This window comes from Podarcis erhardii (assembly GCF_964252035.2).
Source record: "Podarcis erhardii genome assembly, chromosome: 17".
Taxonomy (NCBI): Eukaryota; Metazoa; Chordata; class Lepidosauria; order Squamata; family Lacertidae; genus Podarcis; species Podarcis erhardii.
Window position 1 is genome coordinate 34,667,301 of NC_138515.1, and position 27,986 is coordinate 34,695,286.

Consider the following 27,986-nt stretch of genomic DNA (forward strand, 5'->3'; position numbering starts at 1 on the left):
TTTTTAATTCAAGGTTCCATTCCCAATACGTTTTGAACCAAAGGATAGCAGGACTTTTCTTCCTTCGCGCCACCTTGACAGGCGGGGGAGGCAGTGCAACAAATATGTATAGGTATTATTCATCACTGTTGTCTATGCTGCTGGTCACAGTCCTTAAGACTTTGGGTGCAATTCTATTTTTCATTCATTCATTAAAACATTTTAAAGACATCTTTCATGGCATTTGCCCTTGTAAGGGAGCATTCAAAACCATTAGGTTAAAATCCACATTCTACCGTTTAAAACAAGCAGTAAGATTTCAGCAAGAAACAACAACGAATAAAAAGCTGGTTGAAATAAAAATATCTTGAGTTCTTTTTAAAATCACCACTCTGTTGAAGTCAGGAGCAAAGTTCCCATTTATGTGAAAGATTCTGGATTGCACCCTCTGTTTCATTCTATCCTGAAAGCATACAGCTAAGATTTTTTTCCCCGGTTGACATACTAATAAAGAATATGAAATCTATTTCAGAGAGAACAGCTAAAGTTCTGATACAGTTCTTCCAGATCCAAAAGAATCTCTCTCTCAAAATCAATTCGGTCTTCTCTGAAGTTTCTTTAGGCTGTGTCTGACTGTGGAGACTAAGGTGTCTTGCTTCTGTTCTTCAGGGGAAAACAGTCTAGGCAGCAAAACCGGGTCCTCCTTGCTCTCCACCTCATAAAAAGGGCAGGTCTTTAAATGTGCAGCCATCGAAGGGATGTCACTGGATTGCCAGCTATTAACTGTGGAGAACAGGCTGCTAAATTTCCAGATCTATCAAGAGGCATAAGCAAGGAATTTAGGCACTGAAAAATCAGTCTCGCAATTGTGCGAGATCTTGCAAACAATTCTTCCCATTACAAGAAGCTAGGTGCAAGCATAAGAGGGCATCAAGATTTTGCCCAAATGTTTCAGGCTTGTAGCCCATCACTGAACCTACTGGTAGAACTCCAGTCCAGCCAGTCCACCACCTCCCCACAAGTGCACCACTGGGATGTTCCAACCCTTCTGCCCTCTTCCTGGCGCCCCCTCTTCTCTCCAGTCCATTTTGTCCCCCAAGCACTTTGCTATAAATATCTATCTAATGCAAAGGGGATTGGAGGAGGGAAAATTAATTGAATTCTCCTTGTTAAGATATGGATCCTAACAAACATTTTCAAACTTTCAGCATGGAGTATTATCCTTTAGGAATGAATGTGCATTAACAATTTATTCAATTTATGTAGAATAAATTGGTCTATTTAATTTATTAACTTCCTAACCTATTAGCAACTGGTCTTTTTCACTTACCTTTGGATATCAATACAGTGGTACTTCAGGTTAAGAACTTAATTTGTTCTGGAGGTCCGTTCTTAACCTGAAACTGTTCTTAACCTGAGGTACCACTTTAGCTAATGGGGCCTCCCACTGCCACCACTCAATTTCTGTTCTCATCCTGAAGCAAAGTTCTTAACCCGAGGTACTATTTCTGGGTTAGTGGAGTCTGTAACCTGAAGCGTCTGTAACCCGAGGTATCACTGTATAGGCCTATATATATTGGATATAGGAATGGATATAGCTATAGGCCTAGATATAGTTTGCGGAGTCCCTGTTAAATTGACACCTTCATTTAAAACTCAAACTCATACTGTATTTAACATCCCAGTTTGATTAAACTCTTACTGTATTTATCATCCCACTTTGATTAAGGGTACAATTCTCCCTGCTGTCTGTGTGTGGGAAGGGGAGAGAAAGTCTGAAGCGACAGAAATCAGAGGTTCTGTTAGACCATACTATTTCCACTACCGTGCTGGAACAATGTGCTTGGCAGACTCCCATTTCGAATCAAGGCTTAGTTTTCTTGGAGAACTAAGAACATGCTTGCTTTCCATATTCAGGGAACATTCCAATATAAAGCTATCTCTTAATCTCAGAATCATAGATTTGAGCCCCATGTTGGACAGGGGGTTGGACCAGATGACCTCTGTGGTCCCTACAATTCTGTGATTCTGTGAAGGTTAAAACTTTAAAAAATCAGGACAGACCCTGATATCTTGCAATCCTTGCTTGCCGCAGTGCTTTAAACAAAGCCTAACTAAAAATTGCTAAAATGTTTTTTTATAGTAGTAGAAACCCATGATGCTCACAACCCCAAATCCAGAGACCAATGTAAATGTTTGGATGATGCCACCATACCCTCCCAAATGCCCCCATCACTTGCCTTTTTGCGGACTCTCCAAGAAGTGCCCCCGTGAGAGTATCTCTTCTTTTCCCACGACAGAAGGACCATTCCTCTCTCATGCAGCAGAGTAGCACAGATGTCCCTCATCTGCACCGACACCTGAGCCAACTGAGACAAGCTGTAGCTATCCAAAAACTCAGCGATGTACTTCAGGATCTCCAGGGGAAGGCTGCTCAGAACATCCATTTCTTTCCCCCTGCGATTTCTGCTCAAGTTAAATTTCTTTGCTTCTGAGAGCACGGGGTCAACCTCTGGCTTAAGGGCAAATGTCTTGAGGCACTGGCTGTAGATGACACTTGAGCTTTGCCCAGCCGGGCACCAGGGATATTGAACAAAAGTGCACCCCAGGTAGGCAAGCGGGCAACGGCGCTGGAACCATCCATTCAAGCAGGACTGGATGTCGGCGTGGACATTCTTGAAATGCGAAGGAAACTCATCTCTCCTGAATACGTGGCTGCAGGAGAACGTGAAAGCAGAGTTGCTTTTGTTGTGCCTTTGGGTTACACTCTCGCTGCTGAGCTGCATGTGGAGACTCGGCGGGTCTTCGGCATCTAGTGTGTCTGCTAGAACGGCCGTGGAAGCAAAAGGCTCCGTAGCAAAGTTGTACGTTTGCGTCCCAAAATCTATGAAGAGAGCATCGACGCTCTTTGATTCAGAGATCTCGTGCCCTTTTAGTTCCTTCTCCAAGGCACACAGCAGTGTAGTTTTGATTGCATCGGATTTAGGAAGAGCCTCCAGACTTACTCCTAACCCTGAAGTATCCACAGATACGCTCTTCGTTGGCTTCCTGTGCGCCACGACGTCCCCAAGGCGAGCTCTTTTGCCACAATAGCTGACTGGCACTCTGAAGGTGGTTACAGTCTTCACTTCCTGAACCTCCAGGTTTCCATATACAAAGTCTTTCTCTCTGGGAGTGCAAGCAGCCATCTGACCAAAATGAATTAGCATCCTTCCATGGTGCACGAGATACATATTATAATCCCCTATAGGAACCTCTTTTTTTAACCTCTCCAAAACTCCATCTTGCCAAGGAGCCAAACCTGTCTTTTCAGCTGCTAAATTCACTTCAGGAGGGTCTTGGTTTTTCTCACTGTCTCCCACACTGCTACCTTCTTCTGGCAGTTTTCCTTTCTCATTGCCACTAGAAGTTGGTCCTGTTTTCAGAGTCTTACTCTTCATTCCACTTTCCTTGTTTTCAGCCAGTTGGCCTGTTACCGTGCACGCTTTGAATTCTTTACTGAAGATGTTTTCCCAGGTTTTGTAACCGACTAAATCGACCCCTTCTTTGTCCTTTGCAAGGTTCTCACGCTCTTCCTGGCTGAGCCCGGCTGCCTCAGCCATCGTTGCTTCGGACGGGCCAGCTCCTTCTTCTAGGTAGGACTCAGCACCATCAGTTCCTTCGTCATCTATGGGACAGGCCTCCGTGCATTCTGGGAAAAACTCAGCCATTCTGAGTGTCTTGAAAAGAGCTTTCTGATCTCTCAAGGCGAGGGCCACATCTAAGCACGCTTCGCCGGGCTCCTCTTTCATAATGTTCTGGTGCAGAACGGCCTCAGAATCCACGTTTGGCCAACGATTCCAATCCATCGAACAGGAGACGATACTGGCGGGGCAGACTCTGAGGTGTTTGGCCACTTTGAAGCGGGCCATGGTGAAAGGGCAGCCATAAACAGAGTTGAGGCACGAGACTTGCTCTAGCGGACACAGGAGTTGGTGCTCGTCCTCCTTACACATATGGAAAGCAGCGCCGCAGTGAGACCGGCAGCTGATCACCACGCAAGAGACGGTGGGCTCGACTGGCGCTTGGCAGTGCCGGTTGAAACACTTCTCACAGTGCTTGTGGAGTCCAGAGGAAGCTTGGTGCTTCCTGCCCTGCAGACACAAGAGGAGACAGAAAGAGAAGAGAAAGAGAAGTAGCTCACCAAGGAATGCGGGTGGCGCTGTGGGTTAAACCACAGAGCCTAGGGCTTGCTGATCAGAAGGTCGGCGGTTCGAATCCCTGCAATGAGGTGAGCTCCCGTTGCTCGGTCCCTGCTCCTGCCAACCTAGCAGTTCGAAAGCATGTCAAAGTGCAAGTAGATAAATAGGTACCGCTCCGGCGGGAAGGTAAACAGTGTTTCCGTGCGCTGCTCTGGTTCACCAGAAGCGGCTTAGTCATGCTGGCCACATGACCCAGAAGCTGTACGCCGGCTCCCTCGGCCACTAAAGTGAGATGAGCGCCGCAACCCCAGAGTCGGCCACGACTGGACCAGTCAAGGGTCCCTTTACCTTTACCTTTAGGCAACCTAGTCCTAATATATTGAAGATTTAAAAGAAGAAGAAGAAGTAGCTCACCAAAGCATTGCCAAACCTGGGACATGGTCCATGTTTGTGGCTTAAAGAGCTCTGCATTTATTATTACGGTTGTACCTTGGTTCTCAGACGGAATCTGTTCCAGAAGTCTACTTGACTTCTGAAAATGTTCGAAAACCAAGGTGTGGCTTCTGATTGGCTGCAGGAAGCTTCTGCAGCCAATCAGAAGCCGCATCGGATGTTCGGGTTCCAAAGAACATTCACAAATTGGAACACTCACTTCTGAGTTTGCGGCATTCGGGAGCCAAAACATTTAAGAACTAAGCTGTACGAAAACCAAGGTACGTCTGTACAGTGGTACCTCTGGTTATGAACGGGATCCGTTCCGGAGGCCCGTTCGCAACATGAGCAGAACGCAACCCACAACAGCACGTCTGCGCACACGTGGGTTGCGATTTGCCGCTTCCGCGCATGCGCGTGTCGTCATTTTGTACGTCTGCGCATGCACGAGTGGCGAAGAGCGGCAAAACCTGGAAGTAACCCTTTCCAGTACTTCTGGATCGCCGCAGGACACAACCTGAAAAAAACGTATCATGAAGCAAACGTAACATGAGGTATGACTGTATTATTATTAAGATTTATATACCACCCTGACGAGCTTCGTCAAAAGATCTCAGGGCGGTTCACATACAAACGCAAATTGTTAAAACTAAAATAGAATCACAATCCCTGTTGTGGTTGCAGAGACCAGTAACCTGTAATTGCTGCCTCCTGTGTTGTTTCTACCGCGTCAGCAGCAGCGGGGTGACCTCTCTGGGGTGCAAGCTTGGGCAGTGTGGATGGAGGTCCTGGGCTACCCTGACAACAAGACCAGCTTCTAAACCACATCAGCAAGCAATACATTTGGCACCAGCTTGGCTGACGGGTTTGCTGGAAGGCGGCATACAAGACACCATCCAACTGCCTTAGGGGCTCCACTCTGGATTTACGTAGGGTTCACTTCTTAAGCCTTTTCTCCTCCCAAAAATGGACTACAGCAACCAAGGAGGAATGTGTCTCTTGGGCAAAAAAAAAAAGTTAGCACCCTTGGCCTAGAACAATTAATGGTGAGCTGTAAGAATGGAATTGAACTAGAGAGACCAGTTCATTGAATGCATTGCACGACAAAACAATCTCTTCTCTTACCATAGCTGCAGTTGGCTGCCTTTGGTATCCCTGCAAGAAAAATGAAAAGACTTCACGAAAGTATCAAATAGTTGTGATCTAAGTACTGCACAGCCTTGCAGTTCAACCATTCCATTCCAAAGCAGAATACAGAACCGATATGGTGTAGGAATGTCCCATCAATGGGGGAAATGTCGTCACTAGACTGCTTTTTTACCTCCCATGTAATTCATTGTAGATGCAGGTGCCCATTTCATTACACAACTGCAAATGACTGACCCAAACTGTCGCAGGTTGCTTGTTCTCCTGTATCGTTTTGTCAAATGGTCTGGAGGACATTTATCGCAAGTCAGGTTTTGGGACTACAACTCCCATCATCCCTAGCTAACAGGACCAGTAGTTAGGGATGGTGGGAACTGTAGTCCAAAACAGCTGGAGGGCCAAGTTTGGCCATCACTGACTAAGGGCTTGAGCACCATTGTTCAGGGTTCTCCTCCCTCCTGCGTGTGGTGAGTGGGGACCCTGTTGCAACTGTTTATTTCCTTTAATAAAGATCAGGCTTACTAGCCACTTTGCTTTCAATATACTCTGGTTGGCCTCTGCTTTCTCTCCAACTGATAAAGATCTCCTGAGGGACTCTTTACGGGCTCTAGATACCCCATAAGGGAATTATAGGAATTTTTCTTATAACAATATGCACCATTACTTCAGTGCCACTGGTCATCAACAACCCAGAAAGTAACAAGTGTGAAGAAAATTGCTTGATATTCCATTGTCCATGCTGAGCTCTCTCGCACCCTCTCTGCTAGCATCTGTTACTTGTAAACTGCAGTGATGGAAAAGATGTACCACTGAGTTGATCTCAGCTGACAGTTCTTCAGCATTGTACAGCTATTGTTCAGAAAGCAAGATCTTCCTTCTGCAGAACTTTTAGTGCAAATACGCAGCCACAGCCTTCCTGGTGTACAACATTAAAAGCATTCGTCTGTTTGTCTGTCACAGCCAGACTTCTGTTGCTCTGATTCTTGGGAGTATTTTGGATGCACATAATCTCTAAAAATAGCTGCAGCCATGACTTGCAGAATGTCAGCGCAGTTACATAGCACAAAAACTATGCATGTATCGGGAGCACTTGAACATTACAAGGGTTGGAGCAAAAGGCAGATAACCCAAATAAGGAGCAAACATTGCACAGTCTGAATGCCCTACATGGGGCAATCCATCATTCAATGGAAGGGCCATTTTTAAAGTTCTTTAGCATGACTGAAACAAGCCAGTTTCTTAGGGGGCAGGTGAGGGAGATGGAAAGGAAATGCAAGAGGCCTGCTAGGGCTCATGCTAACCTATGGTTTAGCCAGAGCTTCTTCCAGCCAGAAGGCACCACAATGGCATTCTAGCACTTCTGAGGTGGGCCCTGGAGGTGTGGGGAGAGACTTGACCGGCCTCAGCAAAAGCCCCGCTGCACCTCCATCTCACAAGAAGACCCTCTGCAGAACCTGAAGGGACATCCTCCACGGGTTCTGGAAAAGGTCTCCTCGTGAGCAGGCAGTGCAGCCAGGCTTTGCTGAGGCTCTTCAGCCTCCTGGCTAACAGCCAACACACGGGAAAGCTGCCCCTCAGCTGAGCAAGTCCCCACACCATTAAGCTGCTCAGCTGAGGTGCAGAAGCCTCTCTGCATCTCAGCTGAGCAGCCTCAACAAGCCTCTGAGGAGCTTGAAGAGATCCAGGGTAGTTCTTCTGAGCAAAGTGCATTCAAGCACCTTTTTTCTGGGGTGTTATAAGAATTTTAAGGTCTCAAATATAGAATAAATATTCATAAAGGCACACATATCTAAATATATGAACCACGTGTCTGAAATACCACGGGAGAGCAATCCTGAAGCTATTTTGACTCTCCCAATGACCTCAAATATTCCTCTGCAATAAGAGAGGCAAATGGGGAAAGCCTTCCCTTGGTCTTTTGCTTGCAAATCCTGTCTTAAGGGTCTATTTGTGTATGAATAGGGTGGACCATGGGGTCACGAAGAGTCGGACACAACTAAATAACAACAACAGGGTGAGCCTGTGACCTGGACAGAGGAACTGAAGTATTAACCATCACAAAAGAATGGCCAAGCTGCCCAGGTAATGCAATCAGCGACCATTATCAGGTATCCTGGCAGACAGGATTTCTGCTCTAGACCGCCTCCTTCTGTGATGTATTTATGATGTTTTGGGAGGTGGTCTTGGGCTACAGAGTGGGCAATTTCAAAAGTCTATATAAGGGCCTGCGCACCATTGTTCAGAGTTCTCCTCCCTCCTGTGTGTGGTGAGTGGGGACGCTGTTGCAACAGTTCCTTGAATAAAGATCAGGCTTACTAGCCGCTTTGCTTCTCAACAGTTGGCCTCTGTTTTCTCCTACCGATGGAGAACACACTTAAGGACTCTATATGGGCTCTGGAATACCCCATAAGGAAAAGGGAGTAGTTTTTCTTATAACGGGGGGGGGGGGGAGCACTGGGTTTAGCTCACTAGTTCCCTAATTTGGTGGGCCGCCATCTCCTTGGTCCTGTAATCTCATCCCCAGTGAACTCCACCCTATAAAAAGCATTATTCAGAAAAGTGGCTAGTGCAACCCATTAAGGAAGATAATAACACAAGAGAATTCAAAAGAGTAACAATTAATTGCCACATTTATTCAAAATCCAACTAAAAGTATTTTGGTTGAGCTTCACATTGGAACCAGCAGGTAAATTGGAAGATCAGAAGTTATCAGCCCCAAAAGACTTTACACCATTGACCATGGTGTCCTTTCATAATGACTTGAAGGAATAGGACTTGGAGGCAGTGTAGTACAGTGGTTCCACTCCTACTTGCAGGGTTGTCCCCAGGAAAGAGGAGGAGGAGGAGATGGTTGCTCGGCCCTGAAGCTTTTGAGCTGTGGGGTCTTGCAAGAGCACCTCCTATCTCCTATGCCATTTAACATCTATGCGAGTCTGTTCGGAGCTGTTATCCAGGAATTTGGACCGTAATCCATCAGTATGCTGAAGACACATAACTCTGTCTCTTCATACCACCTGAGTCAGGAGAGACTGTGAAGATGTTAGACCAGTGTCTGGAAGGAGGAAAAGGCCGACTGGGGGCTTATACTGTTAGTGGGTGTCTGGAAAATGACTGTACAGCCTGTACATTTCCCCTGAAACAGCAGGCTTGTCATCTGGGAGTACTGGATTCCAACCTGTCACTGGCCTTTCTTATACTGAGATAGCTTGGCCTCTAGGTCCTTGCTACGGTGGCCTCCTGCTTAGACTACTGCAAAGTTCTCTACATGGGGCTGCCCTTGAAGATGACCCAGAGGTTACAGCTTGTGCAGAATGTGGCTGTTAAGTTGGTAGGTGGGGCAGCCTAAATGGATTGGGACCCAGGTACCCAAAGCAGCAGCTCCCCCCATATCAACTATCTTGCGCCACCACTGTTGTGTCTGGAAGCTGCCTGGTTGGCGTTGATCTGTGACAGGGCCTTCTCAGTGGTGGGTCCCTGTTTGTGAAACCAGATCCCTGATAAGGTGCGCCTGTCTCCTACATTATCGACTTTTAAGAGAAATTTCAAAACACTCCTGTTTACGCAGGCGTCTGATGGTTGATAGATACAGGTCATGGCCACAGTGAAATTAATACAGTACATATGAGGTTATGAGTCTGCTTTTAGATGTTCTAATTAGTTTTTTTAATGTGTTAAATCTGTTGTCGTTTTTTAATTGTACTGTTTTAACATTTTGACATTTGCTGCCCTGGGCTGCTCTGGGAGGGAGGGCAGGGCGCCAGTTTACAAAATAAAAATAAAAAGCCACAACACAACTAATCACCCTTGGCTGGAAGGCTGACCCTTCCTGCTCATTTCAGCAGAGCACAGCGGAATAGTATTGATTACTCTGAGATGTGTTCAAAGCCATCACAGAAAAAAAGTCACTGCTGTGGACAATTTATATTGATTATTGGTGTTTTGTTGTGTTTAATGAGCTATTGTAAACTGCCCTGGACATTTTTTAAGTGAAGGGAAGCTTAAAAATGTTTTTAAAGCTTTCAATGTAGTTTCCTGTTCTGAAAGTTAGCTATAGACAAACTATAGATAAATAGATCTTTGAAGAAAATAAGAGGTTACAAGAATCTTGGCTATTCCTGGGGGGAAAGGGCTTGAGAGCTACTGGTTTGGGGAGTATCAATTACTTTTTATAAGGGTTTTCATGTCAAAACCACGTGGCAGTTGTTTGCAATATTTGTGATAATACTGTCAGCTCTGTGCTATCGTTTGTTCTTCCATCTTCTAAATTTCTTTTTTTAACATCTCAAAGCTCTTCCCCTGCCTTCTGCTTCACAGAACCTGCTGAAAATTCCTGATTAGAGCCACTCTCTTGATTAGATGGCTACAAACCTCAGTTAATTCTGAAGTTTCAAATCTGTCCTGCTGTAACTGATTTCAGAGAATAGTCCTCTCAAAAGGGATACAGGCTTGTTTTTTGGAACTGACCTAGATCACGAATTTAGGATATTAATAGCCGAGCTCTTTAGGGCTAGCTTTCTGAAACTACTCTGTAACCTAGAAGCCCGTCCTCCAGTTGTCGATGTGCATGAGAGCAACCTGTGGTTATTTAAGTAGAAAGGAAAATGAACTCTGCACCTGCTCAGAGCCTCCTCCTCCATTATTAGTTCATATTTTGCAAGGATGAGCCCTGGCATTGAAGGTGACAGCCTCCGATTAATCCCACTGTCTTTCGGAATGCAAAGAAGCAATAAAGACTAAAGCTGCAATCCTGCACACAGGCTGTGCAAACACGGGGAAACTGGAGCTCACGGAGCTCAGCACCGCTCTAGCATTCCCAGTTTAACAAAGCTGATGGAAGAATGTCAAGATGAGAGCCTAACATTTATCAGTACTTTAAACACTCTGCATAACTGGCTGCGACACACGCCCCCCCCCCCCCTTATTATTATACATGTTAATGTTTTTCATTCCTAACTCTGGCATGATAATATAGCATTCACCTTTCAGCTTTGATTCCAAAACAGGTTTTCGTTTTAAAGCCTTACCCTCAGCATGCAGTCTCTTTTTTTCCTGTACCCCAAATAAATGGTCTCTTGGGTTTTTCAAGCTGAGTTGAAGTGAGGTGGAGCAGAGATGGGTGGGAGCAGCAGAATGGAGGAGGAGGAAATCTGAGGAGGCAGGGGAGGTAAAAAAAACACACCCTGAAATGCACACAAGTGGCCTCAGCTGTTAAAAATAAAACTGGTGCACTCGGCAGCATGGTTCAATTTACAGAATGTTGCCCTTCCACAATATTTATTTTAACTGTCATCGATGCTGCGCTGTTTAACAAAGCTTGAGCAGAACAGCTGATTCACATCTCAGTACAATAACATCCTCTGCATGGCATATGCTTGGCAATGAAGCCTTCTTTCTTACTGAGGAAATAAGTTTTACATCCCTTCAGCATCTTCCTCCTCATGCTGCCTATATGAAATAGGTAAAGGTAAAGGGACCCCTGACCATTAGGTCCAGTTGTGGCCGACTCTGGGGTTGTGGCGCTCATCTCGCTTTATTGGCCGAGGGAGGCGGCATACAGCTTCCGGGTCATGTGGCCAGCAGGACTAAGCCGCTTCTGGCGAAACCAGAGCAGCGCACAGAAACACCGTTTACCTTCCCGCCGGAGAGGTACCTATTTATCTACTTGCACTTTGACGTGCTTTCAAACTGCTAGGTTGGCAGGAGCAGGGACCGAGCAACGGGAGCTCACCCCGTCGTGGGGATTTGAACCGCCAACCTTCTGATCGGCAAGTCCTAGGCTCTGTGGTTTAACCCACAGCGCCACCCGCGTCCCGCCTATATGAAATACTCTGACTTTATTTATCCCCCCCCCCCCTTTTGCATTAAAGCTAATGAGTATCTCTGTATCCGATGCGGGATATTAGTTTTCTGCACTGAAAATGTAAAAATACTGATGACTTCCACAATCTCTGCAACGTTAAAAGACAACTTGTGTGGTTAGCAGCAAAGAGTGGCGCAAATAAGATAAACCTTCAGTCATAGCCTGACAATGAACTGCAACTTCTTTCTCCATGTCTTTGACATAGTTTGCTACGGGATCCAAAATGGGAAACGCTAACCAGAATTCAGAACTATTGTGGGAGGATGTTTCCAAGTCTAGTTTGGAGTAAAAGTATTTTGCCGACTGAAGGGTCATGGTGGCGAATTATAATTAGCACTGAACAAGTATTGTAGGAGAGAGCAAGTATTATTTTGTTATGTTGTTTTGTCTTGTTGCCACCTTGAAGACTTTCAGCTGATATGTGTGTTACTAATAATGTAATTAGTTAATTAGAGTTGTCTGAATTAAGCCAGTGTGAGCAATACCCTCATGGCAAAACATTATCAGCCTCCGCGTATGTAGCATAAAGATTTTAATGTGCTTCTGTGAGCAGGAAGAAATTCCAGGGCCACAGCCTGGGAGTCATTTTGGACTCACAGATGTCCATGGAGGCGCAGGTTACTCTGTGTCCAGGGCAGCTGTTTATCAGTTCCATCTGGTACACAGGATGAGACCCTACCTGCCTGCGGACTGTCTCCCCAGAGTGGTGCATGCTCTGGTTATCTCCCGCTTGGACTACTGCCATGCGCTCTATGTGGGGCTACCTTTGAAGGTGACCCAGAAACTACAACTAATCCAGAATGTGGCAGCTAGACTGGTGACTGGGAGCGACCGCCGAGACCACATAACACTGGTCTTGAAAGACCTACATTGGCTCACCTTGTTTGGTCACAAGCGGTTCCTCATGTGCTTCCTGCAGCCACTTGCTGGCCCATTTGCAAAGCTAAGCAGGGGCTGGCATGGTCTCAAACTGAATGGAGGACCATGTGTTGAGATTCCTGCATTGCAGGGAGTTAGATTAGATGACCCATTCCTTCCAACTCTACAGTTCTATGAGGAATACACCTAGTGACTCAGTTATTTAGGATAAATGTCAGCATTTATGAAAAACATGAAATTAGAAACTCATGCAAAGAACCGAAAAATTATTGCAAAAACCTTTGGGGCTTGCAAATTCTTAAAGAACCAAGAACTTTTTCATCGAAGGAAGAATTTAAAAACAAACAGAATGGCAATTCTGAGTAAATTTTCCATGGATCTCTTCTAACATTCTACGATTATATGAACCCAACCTTTTGAGAAGTAAAAAGAATAAACTAAAAAAAGAAAGTACATTGTACATGGCACAACATGTAAATTACATGTGGAATTTAGTTATTTTGTTACTGGTGTTGTTGTTCTTGTTGTTTTGACAGCCTTTGAAACATTATTTCAGTGTCCTCTCTAAAAAAGCCAAGCTTCACAAATAATTCATTCTCATTAAATTACTAGGCTTCTCTATATGTGAACATCTAAAATAACATTTAGGTCTTTGCTTGTTTTAAAAAACGCACATATATGGTCAGTTTCCTCTCCCCCACAAAACCAAATTCATTATTATTATTACTATTATTATATTTTTATTTATTGATATCCCCACTTTTCCCCTGACAGGGACTAAAGGCAGTTTTCTTATTTTAATAAGAACAGCTACCGTATATCAAATTTCCCCAGAAGACCACTCTTGAGGGCAGAGCTGTCTTCTAGGGCGACAGGCCAGATCAGATGAGGCAACCCAAGTCCAAGAGACAGGTACAAGTTTATGAGTGGTTTGTATCAGGAAGATGTGGGTCCGATCTCTTCTGTGAGATCAACACAAGAAACTTTGTTCTATAGGCTCAGGGGGAGCGCAGCCTCGAGTGAGGTCGGTGGGGCCACTGCTGGCCGGGGCAAGTCCACCATGGGTGTGTCGGCTGCGCCCTGGACAGGGCTGGGCTTGCGGAGTTCCATTTTTTTGCTGAGCTGGTTGTAAAGCTCCTTCAAGACTTCTCCACCGTGCTTGGGAGGCTCCAGGGACATCAGCAGGGACTCCAACTTGGCAGGGGTCACCTTTTGGTGGAGGTGAAGCAGGAGCCTCAACATGTGTCTATGCACATTCTCCTTCCTCCAGCCGGCGGTGAGGAAGAAGTCATCAAAAAGGCTAGTGCAGAAGTCCTCTTGAGTGAACTCATCGCTGAGGAAAGTGAGGTTGCAGGTGAGCAGCTGCAGGAAGATGTCACTGAAGGCCAGATCACTGAATGTCTCCCCAAGGGTGGGAAGCAGGCGGAGAAGAGCGTTCTTGTTCCTCTGCTTAGTGATGTGAAGCACGTAGTAGAGCCCAATCAGGCAGGCAATCCAGTGCTCTTGCAGAAATTTGGGAAATATATCTGGGATTGTGGTGGGGTAAGGTGCTGGGCCCTTGTCTTCCAAACGCAGCTTCTGATCGACGGTAAATGTGTAGTCATCCACCACGAAGGTCATCAACAGCAGCAAGAACTTGGTAATCAAGTCTACTTCCATTCTGGGTTCCTTAAAGATCTGACTGTCAATCATGTCCCAGGCTCCCTGTCCCAGTGTCAACATTCTCAGGAGAAGCAGAAGATCGGGGCTTTCCCTAGGTTCTTGCAGCTGGCAAAAGGTGCTTAGAGTCAAGGTGTTGATGGCAAATGGATCACACAGTATCATGGCTAAATCCCCCAGGACTTTCTCTTGCCCTCTCTTCACTCCGTCGAGGAAGCCTTGCAGCTCTTGGGCCTGCTTGTTGTCCACAAACCTCTCTCTAAGGCAGGCATCCAGGCACCAGGTAAACTTGTGGCAGAGGTCAACCAAGCAGATCTCGCTGAGATCTAGGTCATGCAGTGACAAGAGGAGCTCTGGACATTGCGTGTCCAAAGGAACAAGGTCCGCTGGAACTGCAGCACCATGTCATAGAGTTTCACATTCTTCCCGATCATTTGGGTGAGCTTCTGCACCACCCCTCCTTGGCACTGTTGTAAACAAAAATTTGTCCTTTTCCCTTATGGGGTATCCAAGAGCCCATATAGAGTCCTTACATAGGTTCCCTATTGGTAGGAGAGAATAACAGAGGCCAAGCAGAGAATATTGAGAAGCAAAGCAGCTAGTAAGCTTGATCTTTATTGATCTGTTGCAACAGGGTGCTCCCCTCACCCGCAGGAGGAGGGACCCAGAAAAATGGCGTGCAAGGCCTTATAAAGACTTTTGAAATTGCCACCCTGTAGATCAAGACCAATCATTTGGGTGAGCTTCTGCACCACCTCTCCTTGGCACTACGGACGCAGGTGGCGCTGTGGGTAAAACCTCAGTGCCTAGAACTTGCCGATTGTATGGTCGGCGGTTCGAATCCCCGCGGCGGGGTGCGCTCCCGTCGTTCGGTCCCAGCGCCTGCCAACCTAGCAGTTCGAAAGCACCTCCGGGTGCAAGTAGATAAATAGAGACCGCTTACCAGTGGGAAGGTAAACGGCATTCCGTGTGCTGTGCTGGCTCGCCAGATGCAGCTTGTCACGCTGGCCACGTGACCCAGAAGTGTCTGCGGACAGCGCTGGCTCCCGGCCTATAGAGTGAGATGAGCGCACAACCCTAGAGTCTGGCAAGACTGGCCCGAACGGGCAGGGGTACCTTTACCTTTTTTACCTAGATCAAGACCACCCCTAGAAACATCATACATATATCACAGAAGGGGTGTAACCCAAGACCACCCCTCAGATACATCACACCTACATCACAGAAAAGGCGGTCTAAAACATCATTTGAATATTGTTTTTCTCCTGTCGTTGTTTATCTCCTGTCTGGCAGGTTACTTGATTGGATTTCCTGGGTAGCCTGGCCAGTCTTTTGTAAGGATAAATACTTAGTTCCTGGGCCAGGTCAACGGTTCACACCCTATTCAAACACAGACATACCCTTATAACAGGATTTGTGAAGGAAAAGACAATGGGGAGGCTTTTGTATTTTCCTTTGACCTTGCAGAGAAAACATTTGGTCAGTTTGGGACAGTTTGGGAATCAAAATGGTTCCAGGTCGGTCTTCCTGTGCTGATCTACGTATGTGCTTGGTTGGTACACTTATGAACATTTAACATATGTCTAAGACCATAAAATTCCTATCACAGCACCTCATTTTGGGAGTAGGGCTGAAGAAGTTGTGGAGGACAGAGAGGTCACTGCTAAACAAGGCATTCTCCTTCTCCAGGATGTCCTGCTTCAGCAGAGGGGACACCTCGTCACCAAACAGGGCCTGGTCATCCCGCCAAATCTGACGCTTCACCTCCACGGCACACGCTTTGTACAGGTCCTTGTCAGTCATCACCAACTTCAGCTTCTTCTCTGGCACCTTGGGCAGGTGTCGCATGACGCACATCATCACAGGTTGGACTGATGGCACCTTGACCAAGGGAAAGCTCTTCTCCAGGAGGTCTTTCAGCTGCTTGGACCTTTCTTCAGCCTTTCCTTCAGAGGCAACGGCCGAGACCCTCCCCAGCAGTTTCTCCCTCAGCTTGTCAAACACAGACTGGTGGAACTCAAGCCTGAGGGTGCCGTGGAGGTCCAGGAACGGCAAGGCGGACTGAAGAGGGGGCAGGAGGATGCCATTTTCCATCTAGAACTGCTTGATGGCCTTGAGGGGCTCCACACAGCTGCTCAGTATCTCCTTCAGGTCTTCCCCGTTTGCCACACTGAGCTCCTGCAGCCCGGCAAACATGGCCCTAAACCTCCAAGGCGGCTGCTGCTTTAGAGATTAGACCGCTTTGTTAATCATATAACACGACTTAGGCTGGAATTGTGATGTTCAGCTTATTTTGTTCCCAGCATTCCATAGACCAACTGTTTTACTGATAATTTGTTAATCGTTTTGTATGATTTAGGTTGTATTAGTGATTCTCTGCTTAAATTACCGTATTTTTCGCTCTATAACACGCACCCGACCATAACACACCCGTAGTTTTTAGAGGAGGAAAATCCGTAGGCATGCCACCCGTAGGCATTCCCTCCATAACACGCACAGACGTTTCTCCTTACTTTTTAGGAGGAAAAAAGTGAGTGTTATGGTGCAAAAAATACGGTATGCTGTGACTCCTGTAAGACTCCTCTTAAATTTTACCTTTAAATGGCGCTTTGTGGGTTGCATGTATTGTCCCAAGGTCAAACGGTCTACATCAGCCTCACGTAATACTATAAAAGTTAAACGTATTACCTAGTGAATGACAGAAATACAGGATAGCATTGTTTATTCTTCCAAACCTCACTGGTTTAAGAGAGCAGATAAAGTATGTTTCTTGAAACTGCCAGGTTTAACTCCCTAAATGAGGAAGAAAAAAACTATAGCAAAAGTTTAAGAGACCCAAAATGAAAACTCTTTTCAATCTCCAATCAGCTTGCCCCATATGTGAACTCCTCTTAAATTAAGATTCCTCTTAAATTTAAATTAATTTAAGACCTTTCTCTTAAATTAAATTGAAGACCTTTCTCTTAAACTAATTTAAGACTCCTCTGAAATGAGGCTGCCACTCCTTTGTCGCTCGCAAGCCGCTTCGCAATCCATTTGAAGGGCGATTCAAGCCGTCCAATTCCCTTTCTGCGCGCAGCCGCCGCCGCCGCCGCGGCCTCCGCCTCCCTAGAGCGGCACTTCCGGGTCTCCGAGGCCGCCGCGCCGGGACCATAGAGCTACAGGCGAGCGAGTCTAGGGGCCGAAGGAGGAGAGCGGCGCCGGCGGAAGAGCGCGCCGGAAGAGGCGGGGCGGGGAAATCCTCCGCCGGAAGCTGCGCCAGAGGGCGCGTTGGGCGCGTGCGCAGGGGCGGCCTTGGGCAGCCGGCTTCGCGGCGCAGAGGAGGAGGAGGAGGAGGAGGGAGGAGAGGCGCCGGCGCGCGCGCCCCTCGGGCCCAGGAGGCAGCAGCAGCAGCAGCAGCCGCCGCCGGAGAGGAGGGAGGGAGGTCGCGGGGCCGCCGGGCCGCCCCACTGGCAGGCAGGCAGGTACCCGGGACGGGGGGGGGGGGGCCGCCCGACGAGACCCGCGGCGAGAGGGCCGGGGGGGGGAGGGGGCGGGCGGGGGGGTATTATATATATATCTGAGGGCCTTTCCTGAGGGGAGACGCGCGTCGTCGAAGGGTCTTCTGAAAGGGAGACGCGTGTCGGAAGCGGCTGTGGGAAAGGGCGCGGGGCGTGTATACATGACCCGAGTCGTGTGGTCCCTGTTCCCACACACGTATATTCACACACACACACCCCCCGTCCAAAAAGGCCCTTCGCTTAGACAGGCAGGATAGGCGCACACAGACACCGATATGATATGTATGTATGTATGTATGTATGTGTACGTACGCCTTGCCTGCCCGCCTGTCGAAGCGAAGGGCCTTTTCTGAGGGGAGACGCGGGCCGTCAACCCCGAGGGTCCTCTGAAAGGGGCGGGTGTGTCTGACAGCGGGGGGGGGGCGGGAGACACGTGTCGGAAGTGGCTGTGGGAAAGGGCGCGGGGCGTGTATATATGACCCTCGTGTGGTCCCTCCCCCCCCCCATATATGCACACACACACACACACACACCCCGTCAAAAAAGGCCCTTCGCTTAGACAGGCAGGCAGGCAAGGCATACACACACATACATATATATATATATATTTATGTACGCCTATATATATGGGGTCTGGGTTAAAGGCGGATCTACACAGATCCTCCACTTTTTAAAAAACAACTCCAACAAATCCAGTGTCAAACCACACCTGGAAGGCACACCTACAAACTGGACTATAAAAAACATGGATCCAGCACTTTGCCGCGCAAAGTGTGTGTGTGAATGTGTGCGTACGCCTTGCCTCCCTGCCTGTGGAAGCAAAGGGCCTTTTCTGAGGGGAGACGCGTGTCGTCAACCCCGAGGGTCTTCCGAAAGGGGCGTGTCTGTTTGACAGCGGTGGGGAGATGCGTGTCAGAAGTGGCTGTGGGAAAGGGCGCGGGGCGTGTATATATGACCCGAGTCGTGTGGTCCCTTTTCCCACACACGCATATACACACAACCCCGTCAAAAAAGGCCCTTCGCTTTGACAGGCAGGATAGGCATACACACACACACACACACACACATCTATATTATATATATTTATATGTATATATGTATGTATGTGTGTGTGTGTATGCCTTGCCTGCCTGCCTGCCTGCCTGCCTGCCTGCCGAAGCAAAGGACCTTTTTTGACGGGAGACGCGGGGCGTGTCTGTTTGACAGCGGTGGGGAGATGCATGTCAGAAGTGGCTGTGGGAAAGGGCGAGGGGCCAGGCAGGCAGGCAGGCAGGCAGGCAGGGCAAGTGTCACAGTGAGCTGCTGCTTCCACTTCGCCCCATTCTGAGGGGTCTTTGGGGGGGGGGTAAGTTGCCCTTGCTTGGGCCACGAGGGTGTTTTGGAACCGCTCACCCAGGGATGCTTTTTTGAAGCTGCGAGGTCTGACCATTGGTCTTCCCAGCCCTTCATAAATGTGGGGCTTCTTAGAGTGGTAGAGTGGGGAAAGGGACTGCACGAGGGACATCTAGTCCGACCCCCTCCAAGGCAGGAATCTTTGGCCCAGCGTGCGGCTCAGACTCAGGGCCCTGAGATTAAGAGTCTCATCCTGTACCCGCTGAGCCATTCTGATGATTGCTGGATCCGGCCAGCAGCCCATCAAGCCTCTGAAGAAATAGCCAGTTGGATGCTTCTGGAAGCTCACAAGAGGCCATGAAAATTATGGCCATCTCTTTAGAAAGTACTTTCCGGTACCATCCCTCTGAGCACAATAATTAGGAAGATTCTGCTCGAACCCACAACCCTCAGATTAAGAGCCTCATGCTCTGCCTCAACTGAGCTAGCCCAGATTTGTTTTATTATTGTTTTTTTATTAGGTGCTTTATTTTCTTGTGGGGTTTTTTTTTGGGGGGGGGACCGCCTTGAGATCTTTGGATGAGGGGCGGTATACAGATTTAATAAATAATAGTGGTGATCAAGAGATTAGTGATGCTTTTCTGTGACTGGTGGCGAGGGTCTCTCTTTAGGGCTTCTGGGGGAACCCAGCACCCCTACTGCATGGAAATCGTTTAGGTTGTAAAGGGGGAGAATCTCCTGTAAGAGGGGGAGAAAGGGGGAGAATCTCCTGTATTGTTTTTAATACTGATTGGGAGCCGCCCAGAGTGGCTGGGGAAACTCAGCCAGATGGGCGGGGTATAAATAATAAATTATTATTATTATTATTATAAGAAAACCGTGACTCGCTTCTGCTGAGCTCTTCAGACATTCTCCCAAACTTCTCAGGATCCGTGCGTAGAGATGTGGGGAGTTTTCATACTGTCAGGCTAGAGAGGCTGTGTTAGTGAAGCCCTTTGATTTGGAGATTGAACGTGTGCATTTCAAGTGTAAGTTCTACCTGTTGAAATAGTTAAGACTCCATTTACCTTTTCTTATTTTGGGCATATTTGCCCTAGTTTCTAAGTGGTAGGGGAGACACACCCTTTTCCAGTACCCTCCTCCGCCCCCTTATCTAGTGTCAGGGCCCAAAGCATAGAAAACTAGTCATGGGAAGGGATCAAACCATAGATCTTGTGACTTTAGGATAGGTCAGAGGTATCTCCTCTACATTTATATATTTATTTTTTGCATTGACAGTGGAACCTTAGGCACAAGCCGTAGGGGAGGAGTCAATAATACAGCAGCCCCAAAATGGGGCAGATAAACCAGAAAATCCTCTTGTTTGCAGGTGGTAGTATTCTTGTGACAAACCCACAATCTTCTTTGCTAGCACATCAGAGGGTAACCTCACAATGTAATTAAGGTTCAGGTGTTAAAAGTGCACTGTCCAAAGGTTGAGATGCTGGCAGCACACATTTAAAGGGAGGTTCGGGAGGCCTTACCTGGAAGTAAGTCCCATTTAAGTCTATGGGGGCTGAGTATTTATTATTATTATTATTATTTATTCCATTTATATACTGTCCTCTATCCAAACATCCCAGGGTGGTTTACTACATTAAAAGCATATTTTACAGAGCAAAATAATAAAAACATAAAGTAGACATAGAACTGCATTGTTAATATCACATTTCTAATACAAATGGAAAGGAATGGTAAATACTTAGAAACATTTTGGGGTTGTAATTATATAGGGACTTGATTAAACATATTATATTTATGTGCTCAGTTTAAAAGGATATGACAGACTGGGGAAAGCCAAATGTGTCATAGTTGATGAGGGTGCAACCATGGAAAATTAGTATTTTGTCCAAATTTATATATTTATTCCCTAAGCAGTAGTTACAGTAAATCATTGAGTGACTGGCAGAAGCTATTAGTGAGGCTGAAGAAAAGCTCAGGATATGAGTGCCACATATTTTATATCCTGATGTCTTCCACATAAGGGGGGGGGGTGTACAGGAGTAATGCTCTAACAAATTGTTCTCTATAGAGTGATGGGTTTTCTCTGGAAAAGAAGCACAAAAGTAGGTGCCAAACAATTCAAGCTATGCTTACATGGTCTCAGCCTTGACAATCTGACTGAGGTAGCTAGTATAAAATTCTGGAATCTTACCAATTTCCACCTTTTTAGGATAGGCCTATTTTAGACCTGTTTGGCTTGTAGATTCTTTAAATTATTGGGGGGAAATAGTTGCAAGGTTTTAAAAAACTGATGGACGGGCATCTTTTAAAGAGGGGGGTCAAGATTAAATTAAGATATGTTATCAGTATATACAACTACATCACTTGGCTAATGTCTGTAGAGCCTTACTGAGTTTGCAAACTTCTTGACAAAAAATTTAGCCAACCGAAAAGAACTATCTTGGTCATATAACCTGTTAGGGTCCCACACCATCCTATGTAGTTTGATTGTTTCAGGACATAGAAACACAAATTGAGGTGGAGGTAGATAGTCTTCAGATCTAAAGGTTTCTTCCTCAAACAACTTTAGGTAAATCTTTCTTTTTTTTTCAGGATTATAGCAAGGTGGTACAGTATATTCCAGTCATAATATAAATCAGTGTGTCGGACAACTACTGGTAGGATTAGACAAATCTTTGATAGCTATGCCCAAAGGCTAAATGATATCAGGCATGTATATTCCAATGTATTAATGGGATCACTAGCTGTTTTATACCAGCTGAACCACACATTCTGTTAGGGTGTTCAGACACAAACTGTGGCAGAAATTAGAAGGGAATTGAATTATATTGTTACTGATTGCTGCTAAAATTTAGCTAACTTAAAGATAAAAGTGCATAAGTTCACCTGCAAAATGTGGGAGCTCTTAATCACAAACAAGATCTCAATACAAAGGAACAACCAATTGTTTGGGGGCTTTTTAGAAAAGTGCTTTCAGTTTCTTAACTGTGTTGAGTCCACCAAAACAGTGCACAAACTATCATTTTGCTTTAACTCAGTGACACTGAAGAAGGAATGTTCAGGGTCTACAATTTGTGCTTGATTTTGGACCTCGGTTTGTACATTAAAAAACATTTTCCTAAATGTTTAAAGTAGCTACTGGCCTTTTTCGGTGAATTTCAAGCAAAAGCTTCAAAATAAGCATGATGAAAGCAAGTAATGGATTTCTGATTTGAAGATTGTCTATAGTTTGTAGTGCTGTATATGAACTAAATGCACTTATTCCTGAGTTATCCCATGAGCGTAGCCATAACACCCAGCATGTCTTAGCTTCACAAGGCCATTGCAGAGCAGAAAAGAAGTTGCTGGCCATGAATTTGCACAACACTGGTGGATGAATATTGCTTTGATTGATGTAACTTATCGCTGCATCTCAGTTACATCAGGGATCATTTAAAACATTGTCCAGTGTGTGTTTGTGTGTGTGTCTTTGTCTTGTGGATAACTTAAGTTATTCACACATGCAAGTCTTCCTAGCAACAGCATGAAATATCTTAGAATTGTAGAGTTGGAAGGGACCACAAGGGTCATCTAGTTCAACCCCCTTCCCAGTGTGGGGCTCAAACCCATGACCCTGAGATTAAGAGTCTCATCCTGTACCCACTGAGCCATTCTGATGATTGCTGGATCTGGCCAGCAGCCCATCAAGCCTCTCAAAAAATAGCCTGTTGGATGCTTCTGGAAGCTCACAAGAGGGCATGAAAACAAGTACTTTCCAGTACCATCCCTCTGAGCACAATAATTCAATTTAATTATTCTAGCTGATAGCCACTGCTAGACCATGAATTAGTCTAATACTTTTAAGAAACACAATCAGAGCTAGAGACCATTGTCACATCATGCAGGCATGGAATTTCCTTTTAGTCCGGAGCAGGTTAAACACCAGTATTTGAAACAAAGACATTTCATATTTGTAGTGTGATTTATCTTGTCTGAAATGAATTTCAGTAGTGAAGTGCATTTTCTTGAGACTTTTCCTGGGAAAATATCCCTATGCAAATTACTCTACTCTACACTTCACTGAGTTTCACTTTATTGGCTTTCATTCAGGCCATGCCCAAGAACTGATCCAGCATACCCATTGCTACATACCTGATGACAATGCACTGCAAAACCATGGAAGGCTTCACTTCATATCAGTGGCAGCGTGGGTGATAAGATAAAACCTGACTCTATGCTGCAAATTCCATGGGATCAAACAGAAATCCACCTGCACCACCTTCTGTGCTGGCCAGCCCAGGTATAAGCAGAAAGCATTCCAGCTCATTTCCTTCCAACCCTATAGCCATTCCAGAAGTATACTATGGTTGATGGTACTGAAAGCTGCTTAGAGATCGAGGATCAACATCAGGCTTCCTCAGCCTTGGCCCTCCAGATGTTTTTGGCCTACAACTCCCATGATCCCTAGCTAGCAGGACTAGTGGTCAGGAATGCTGGGAATCCTAGGAATTAGGAAGCCTAATCAACATGGAGACATTTCCCCTATTTCTCACCTGACAGCTAGGTCATCCCACAGAGCAGCCAAAATAGTTTCTTTGTCAAAACCAGGCCTGAACCCCAACTGTAATGGACCCAGAAAATCAGATTCATCCAAGACTGCTGGGTCTGGTTGGCAGCCACACACTCCAGCACTTTGCACAGGAGAGGGACATTAGCTAGTCGTCTATACGGTGGTGCCTCAGGTTACATACGCTTCAGGTTACGTACGCTTCAAGTTACAGACTCCGCTAACCCATAAATAGTGCTTCAGGTTAAGAACTTTGCTTCAAGATGAGAACAGAAATCGTGCTCTGGCAGCAGCAGGAGGCCCCATTAGCTAAAGTGGTGCTTCAGGTTAAGAATAGTTTCAGGTTAAGAATGGACCTCCGGAATGAATTAAGTACTTAACCCGAGGTACCACTGTAGTTGTTAAAATATTCTAAGTCTAAGGATTCTTTCTTCTAGAATGGACACCTGTTCACCCTCTCTTGGTGAAGTTTATTATCTTCAGGACCTGACCAGTTGTCCCTTTGCTGCTAGAAGCAGTAAGCCAGGAAGGGCAAGGGGTCAAGCAACCAAGTTTCCTTGTTCGCATCCCCTACCAACTGAAACTGGCCATCAGTACTAGATTAGACAGTACGCTGGATATTTCCACAGATGGGCCAGCAACAGCTAAGTCGTGGTGGTTGCAAGTGGTTTTATCCTTAAAATGTTTTGCAAACAAGTAACAACATACTTGCTTCTACTATTTCATCCATAGAGCCAGAATTGAAAAGGTCTTGAACCACTTGGAAAAACCCTGCTGGGTTACACTGAGGGGCAATGGAGCTGGTGAAAAACCACACCTTTTCCTTACCCTTGGTGGCTTAATACTGAGTTTATACTAGTGTTTGATTGGATTCTTCTTGAGCTTTCCTCCACTTGTGTTCTGGTTATCTCCCAGCTTGCTTCATTGCCCTCAGCTCAGGTATGTACCATGGCAAATCCTCGGCTCTGTTAAGCAGGAAAGGAGGACACATGCAACCAATTGTGTTAATTATTCAGGTCATTTTGGTATTTCACAGATCAGCCAGAAATTTGGCAGGAGCAGCAGTCATATCTACAAAGCACCCCCTCCCCAAAAAACCCCTTAGGATCCATTGGTCCCTGGGGTGGACCATCCTAATAGACCCCCATACATGCCCACAAGTCTAATTCGCAACAGGAGGGAGAATTTGCAGCCCAATATAGGTAAGGGGATGGGGCGCAGGTGGCGCTGTGGGTTAAACCACAGAGCCTAGGACTTGCCGATCAGAAGGTTGGCGGTTCGAATCCCTGTGACGGGTGAGCTCCCATTGCTTGGTCCTAGCTCCTGCCAACCTAGCAGTTCGAAAGCACCTCAAAGTGCAAGTAGATAAATAGAAACCGCTCCGGCGGGAAGGTATACGGCGTTTCCGTGCGCTGCTCTGGTTCACCAGAAGCGGCTTAGTCCTGCTGGCCCCATGACCCGGAAGCTGTATGCCAGCTCCCTTGGCCAATAAAGCGAGATGAGAGCCACAACCCCAGAGTCGGTCACGACTGGACCTAATGGTCAGGGGTCCCTTGACCTTTACCTTTATAGGTAAGGGGATGGTTAACAGATTCCTAGTTCAAGTCTCAAAGGCTAGATGTAATTACAAGACTGCCAAAAGAATTTGTGGACATTATTTCAGAGCCACTGTAAATTTTGAGGATTCATGGTGGGCAGTTGAGGTGCCAGAAGGTTGGAGACAGACAAGGGCCCCTGTCTTCAGAAAATGAGGAACGAGCTAGGCTGGGAAACTGAAGATCGGTCAGCTTGACATTGTTACCGGGCAAATTTCTGTTATAGCTTATTAAGTTCATGAGCATTGATAAAAAAATGCATTGATTTCTAGGAGCCAGCATGGGTTTATCAAGCATAAGTCACGTCAGACCGACTTCCATCTCCTTTTTTGACAATTACTAATTTGGTAGACCATGGAAACGTTCTGGGCATAACATTATCATTATTTCAGCAAAGGATTTAAGAGAGTTTCCCGTGGTATGCTTGCTGACAAGATGATAAAATGTGAGCGGGATGATACTACTGTTAGGTGGCTCCACAGCTGTACCCAGCAAGTGCTTATAAGCACAACTCTGTTCTTGCTTTTGTGCTGTTGAACGTTTTTATAAATGACTAGGATTGAGGGGATGTTTATCCCATTTGCAGATGACACAAAGCTTGGAAGGATAACTAACACCACAGAAGACAGAATCAAGGGTCTTGACAGATTGGAATACTGGGCCAAAGCCAACCTTGTGAAATTCAACAGAGACAAATGTGTAAAATTTAGTGGGCTTGGCAGCAGTGCATGTGAAAAGGATCTAGGTATCTTAGTTGATCACAAAGTGAACATCAGCTAGCAGTGTGATGTGGCTGTGGTAAAAGCTAATGCATTTGTCATACGCATTAACAGAAACGTATCAAGGCTCTGCATCCACTTTCAGTGAAGCTGAATATCAAACCAAAGGAGGCAGCTTTACAGATACAGTGGTACCTCGGGTTAAGTACTTGATTTGTTCCAGAGGTCTGTTCTTAACCTGAAACTGTTCTTCACCTGAAGCACCACTTTAGCTCATGGGGCCTCCTGCTGCCGCTGCGCCGCTGGAGCACAATTTCTGTTCTCATCCTGAAGCAAAGTTCTTAACCCGAGGTACTATTTCTGGGTTAGCGGAGTCTGTAACCTGAAGCGTATGAAACCTGAGGTAACACTGTATTTCACTCCTTCAAAGTGAAGCAGGCCTTAGCTGAAATGGATCTAAGTACAGTGGACTGATCCCAAAGCTTTGGTCCTTCTTTGGGGTTTTGCAGGGTGTAAAAGCAGCTGTCAACAGGGTGGATAAAAATCAATTATTCAAAAAAATGGATTTTTTTATTTTTAAAAATGGATTTTTTTTATTTAAAAAAATGGATTTTTTAAAATTTAAATTGGAATTTTTTTATTTAAATTGGATTTTTAAAATAAAATGCTTTTGGAGGAAAAATCTTTCTAAAGATAGTTTTCTATTTAAGTTACATTATAGTCCAAAGGCTATTCATCAGGAAATAAGGATTTATTTTAAGTTTTTCATGTGTGCTAAAACTCAGTCTAAGGTTTTTTGTTTTTTTTAAATCATTTAACAAATCAGTTAACAAACATGGATACATATGATATAATGTTACTGTTTTAGTTAAATAAATTGTTTAAATTGTTCTTAAGGAAATGATTGTTTTTCTCCTTCCAATAAATTACAGCAGAAACGTTGTCCAAATATAAACAGTTAACATTAAACCTCATAATAATTTCATAATTATTTGTCTATGTATTTCTAATAGTATAACCAAATCAGTTATTTTTTATATAACTGTAAAAACTACTCTGAAAATTTATTATTCCAAAAATGAAACTTTCATCTGGTTGTAAATATTAAGATTATACCAGGAAGAATGACTCTTTCTGGGAAAAAAATGATTTAAATAAAGTCTTACTGACTAGTGATTTAAATCATGATTTAAATCTATTTGATTTAAATCAAATCCACCCTGGATGTCAACAAGTGAATGTGTCCCCATCTCCCCAAAGCAGTCCCTGCTCTTGATCACTAAGTTGTCCACTAAGACCATAACATTTCTTTCCTTGGTAGTAACAACCAATTTTGACACCTGTCGCATCAGGTTATATGTGAAATTGAAAATATTTTGCCCTAGTTTGCATTACTTTGTAAACTTACATTGGATTTAAGCTGACATTTTGTTGCTCAGTCACCCAGCTTGGAAGATTGTTGTGATGTTCTTCTCACTGGCTGCTGGGCTTTTGATCATCCTGAATAATTAGTAAAGTTCTTATTGCCCACCCCTGACACCAGTTCATTTATTAAAGTTGGATGGCACATGCTCCAACACAGGGCTTTGAATGTAAAAACTGACCATTGTCGTCTTTGCTTCTAATAAGCGTTTGATTTTTTTAGGGCCAAAACTGGAGTACCCAGTGAATGGTGTCCAGAAACTCAGGGTAACCCCAAGATATGCAGAAGCTCAAGAATATCTGGAGGGAGGGCAGAAACCATAATGGGGGAGACACACACACCACCCTCCAAAACAGCCTGTCATAACTCAGAGTCACAGAAGGCTAAGAGGGGGAAACTGCTAGCAGGCTGGGCGTAGGGAATGGAGCAGTGCAGCTGGGGCAGGAGTACAGGAACATACAGTGGAGCCCCGCAAGACGAATGCCTCGCAAGACGAAAAGCCCGCTAGACGAAAGGGTTTTCCGTTTTGGAGGCGCTTCGCAAAACGAATTTCCCTATGGGCTTGCTTCACAAGACGAAAATGTCTTGCGAGTTTTTTCGACTTTTTTCCCCTCCCCCCCCTTTTTCTAAGCCACTTATCTGCTTAGCCGCTAAAAGCCGCTAACAGCGCTCATCCGCTAATCCGTCAATGGGCTTGCTTTGCAAGACGAAAAAACCGCTAGACGAAGAGAA

The 27,986-nt window shown here is 45.6% G+C and overlaps 2 protein-coding genes and 1 pseudogene across 4 annotated transcripts in view; 1 reads left to right on the forward strand and 2 right to left on the reverse strand.

Annotated features, from left to right (window-relative positions):
• Positions 1-374: 374 nt before the first annotated feature.
• On the reverse strand, positions 375-10,887 carry FBXO40 (F-box protein 40). Of its 2 annotated transcripts, XM_081845080.1 has the most exons (4): positions 10,763-10,887; positions 5,718-5,747; positions 2,220-4,112; positions 375-793 (listed from the first exon to the last, which is right to left on the reverse strand). In XM_081845080.1, the coding sequence occupies exons 1-4, from the start codon at positions 10,769-10,771 to the stop codon at positions 572-574; spliced, it is 2,154 nt and encodes a 717-aa protein (XP_081701206.1). In that variant the 5' UTR covers positions 10,772-10,887; the 3' UTR covers positions 375-571. The 2 variants fall into 2 exon arrangements, with proteins under 2 accessions (XP_081701206.1, XP_081701207.1); XM_081845081.1 differs by lacking the exon at positions 5,718-5,747 and having other exon boundaries at positions 10,763-10,876.
• A 2,580-nt stretch (positions 10,888-13,467) lies between these two features.
• LOC309332762 (negative elongation factor B pseudogene) lies at positions 13,468-16,332 on the reverse strand (annotated as a pseudogene). The gene is made up of 2 exons: positions 15,744-16,332; positions 13,468-14,596 (listed from the first exon to the last, which is right to left on the reverse strand). The product of its transcript is annotated as a negative elongation factor B pseudogene (transcript).
• Positions 16,333-17,557: 1,225 nt separating this feature from the next.
• KPNA1 (karyopherin subunit alpha 1) overlaps positions 17,558-27,986 on the forward strand; it is a 33,713-nt gene continuing 23,284 nt past the window's right edge. Inside the window, exon 1 of the mRNA XM_081845240.1 lies at positions 17,558-17,592. The gene's annotated coding sequence lies outside the window, so the exon portion shown is untranslated. The remainder of the gene's footprint in view (positions 17,593-27,986) is intronic.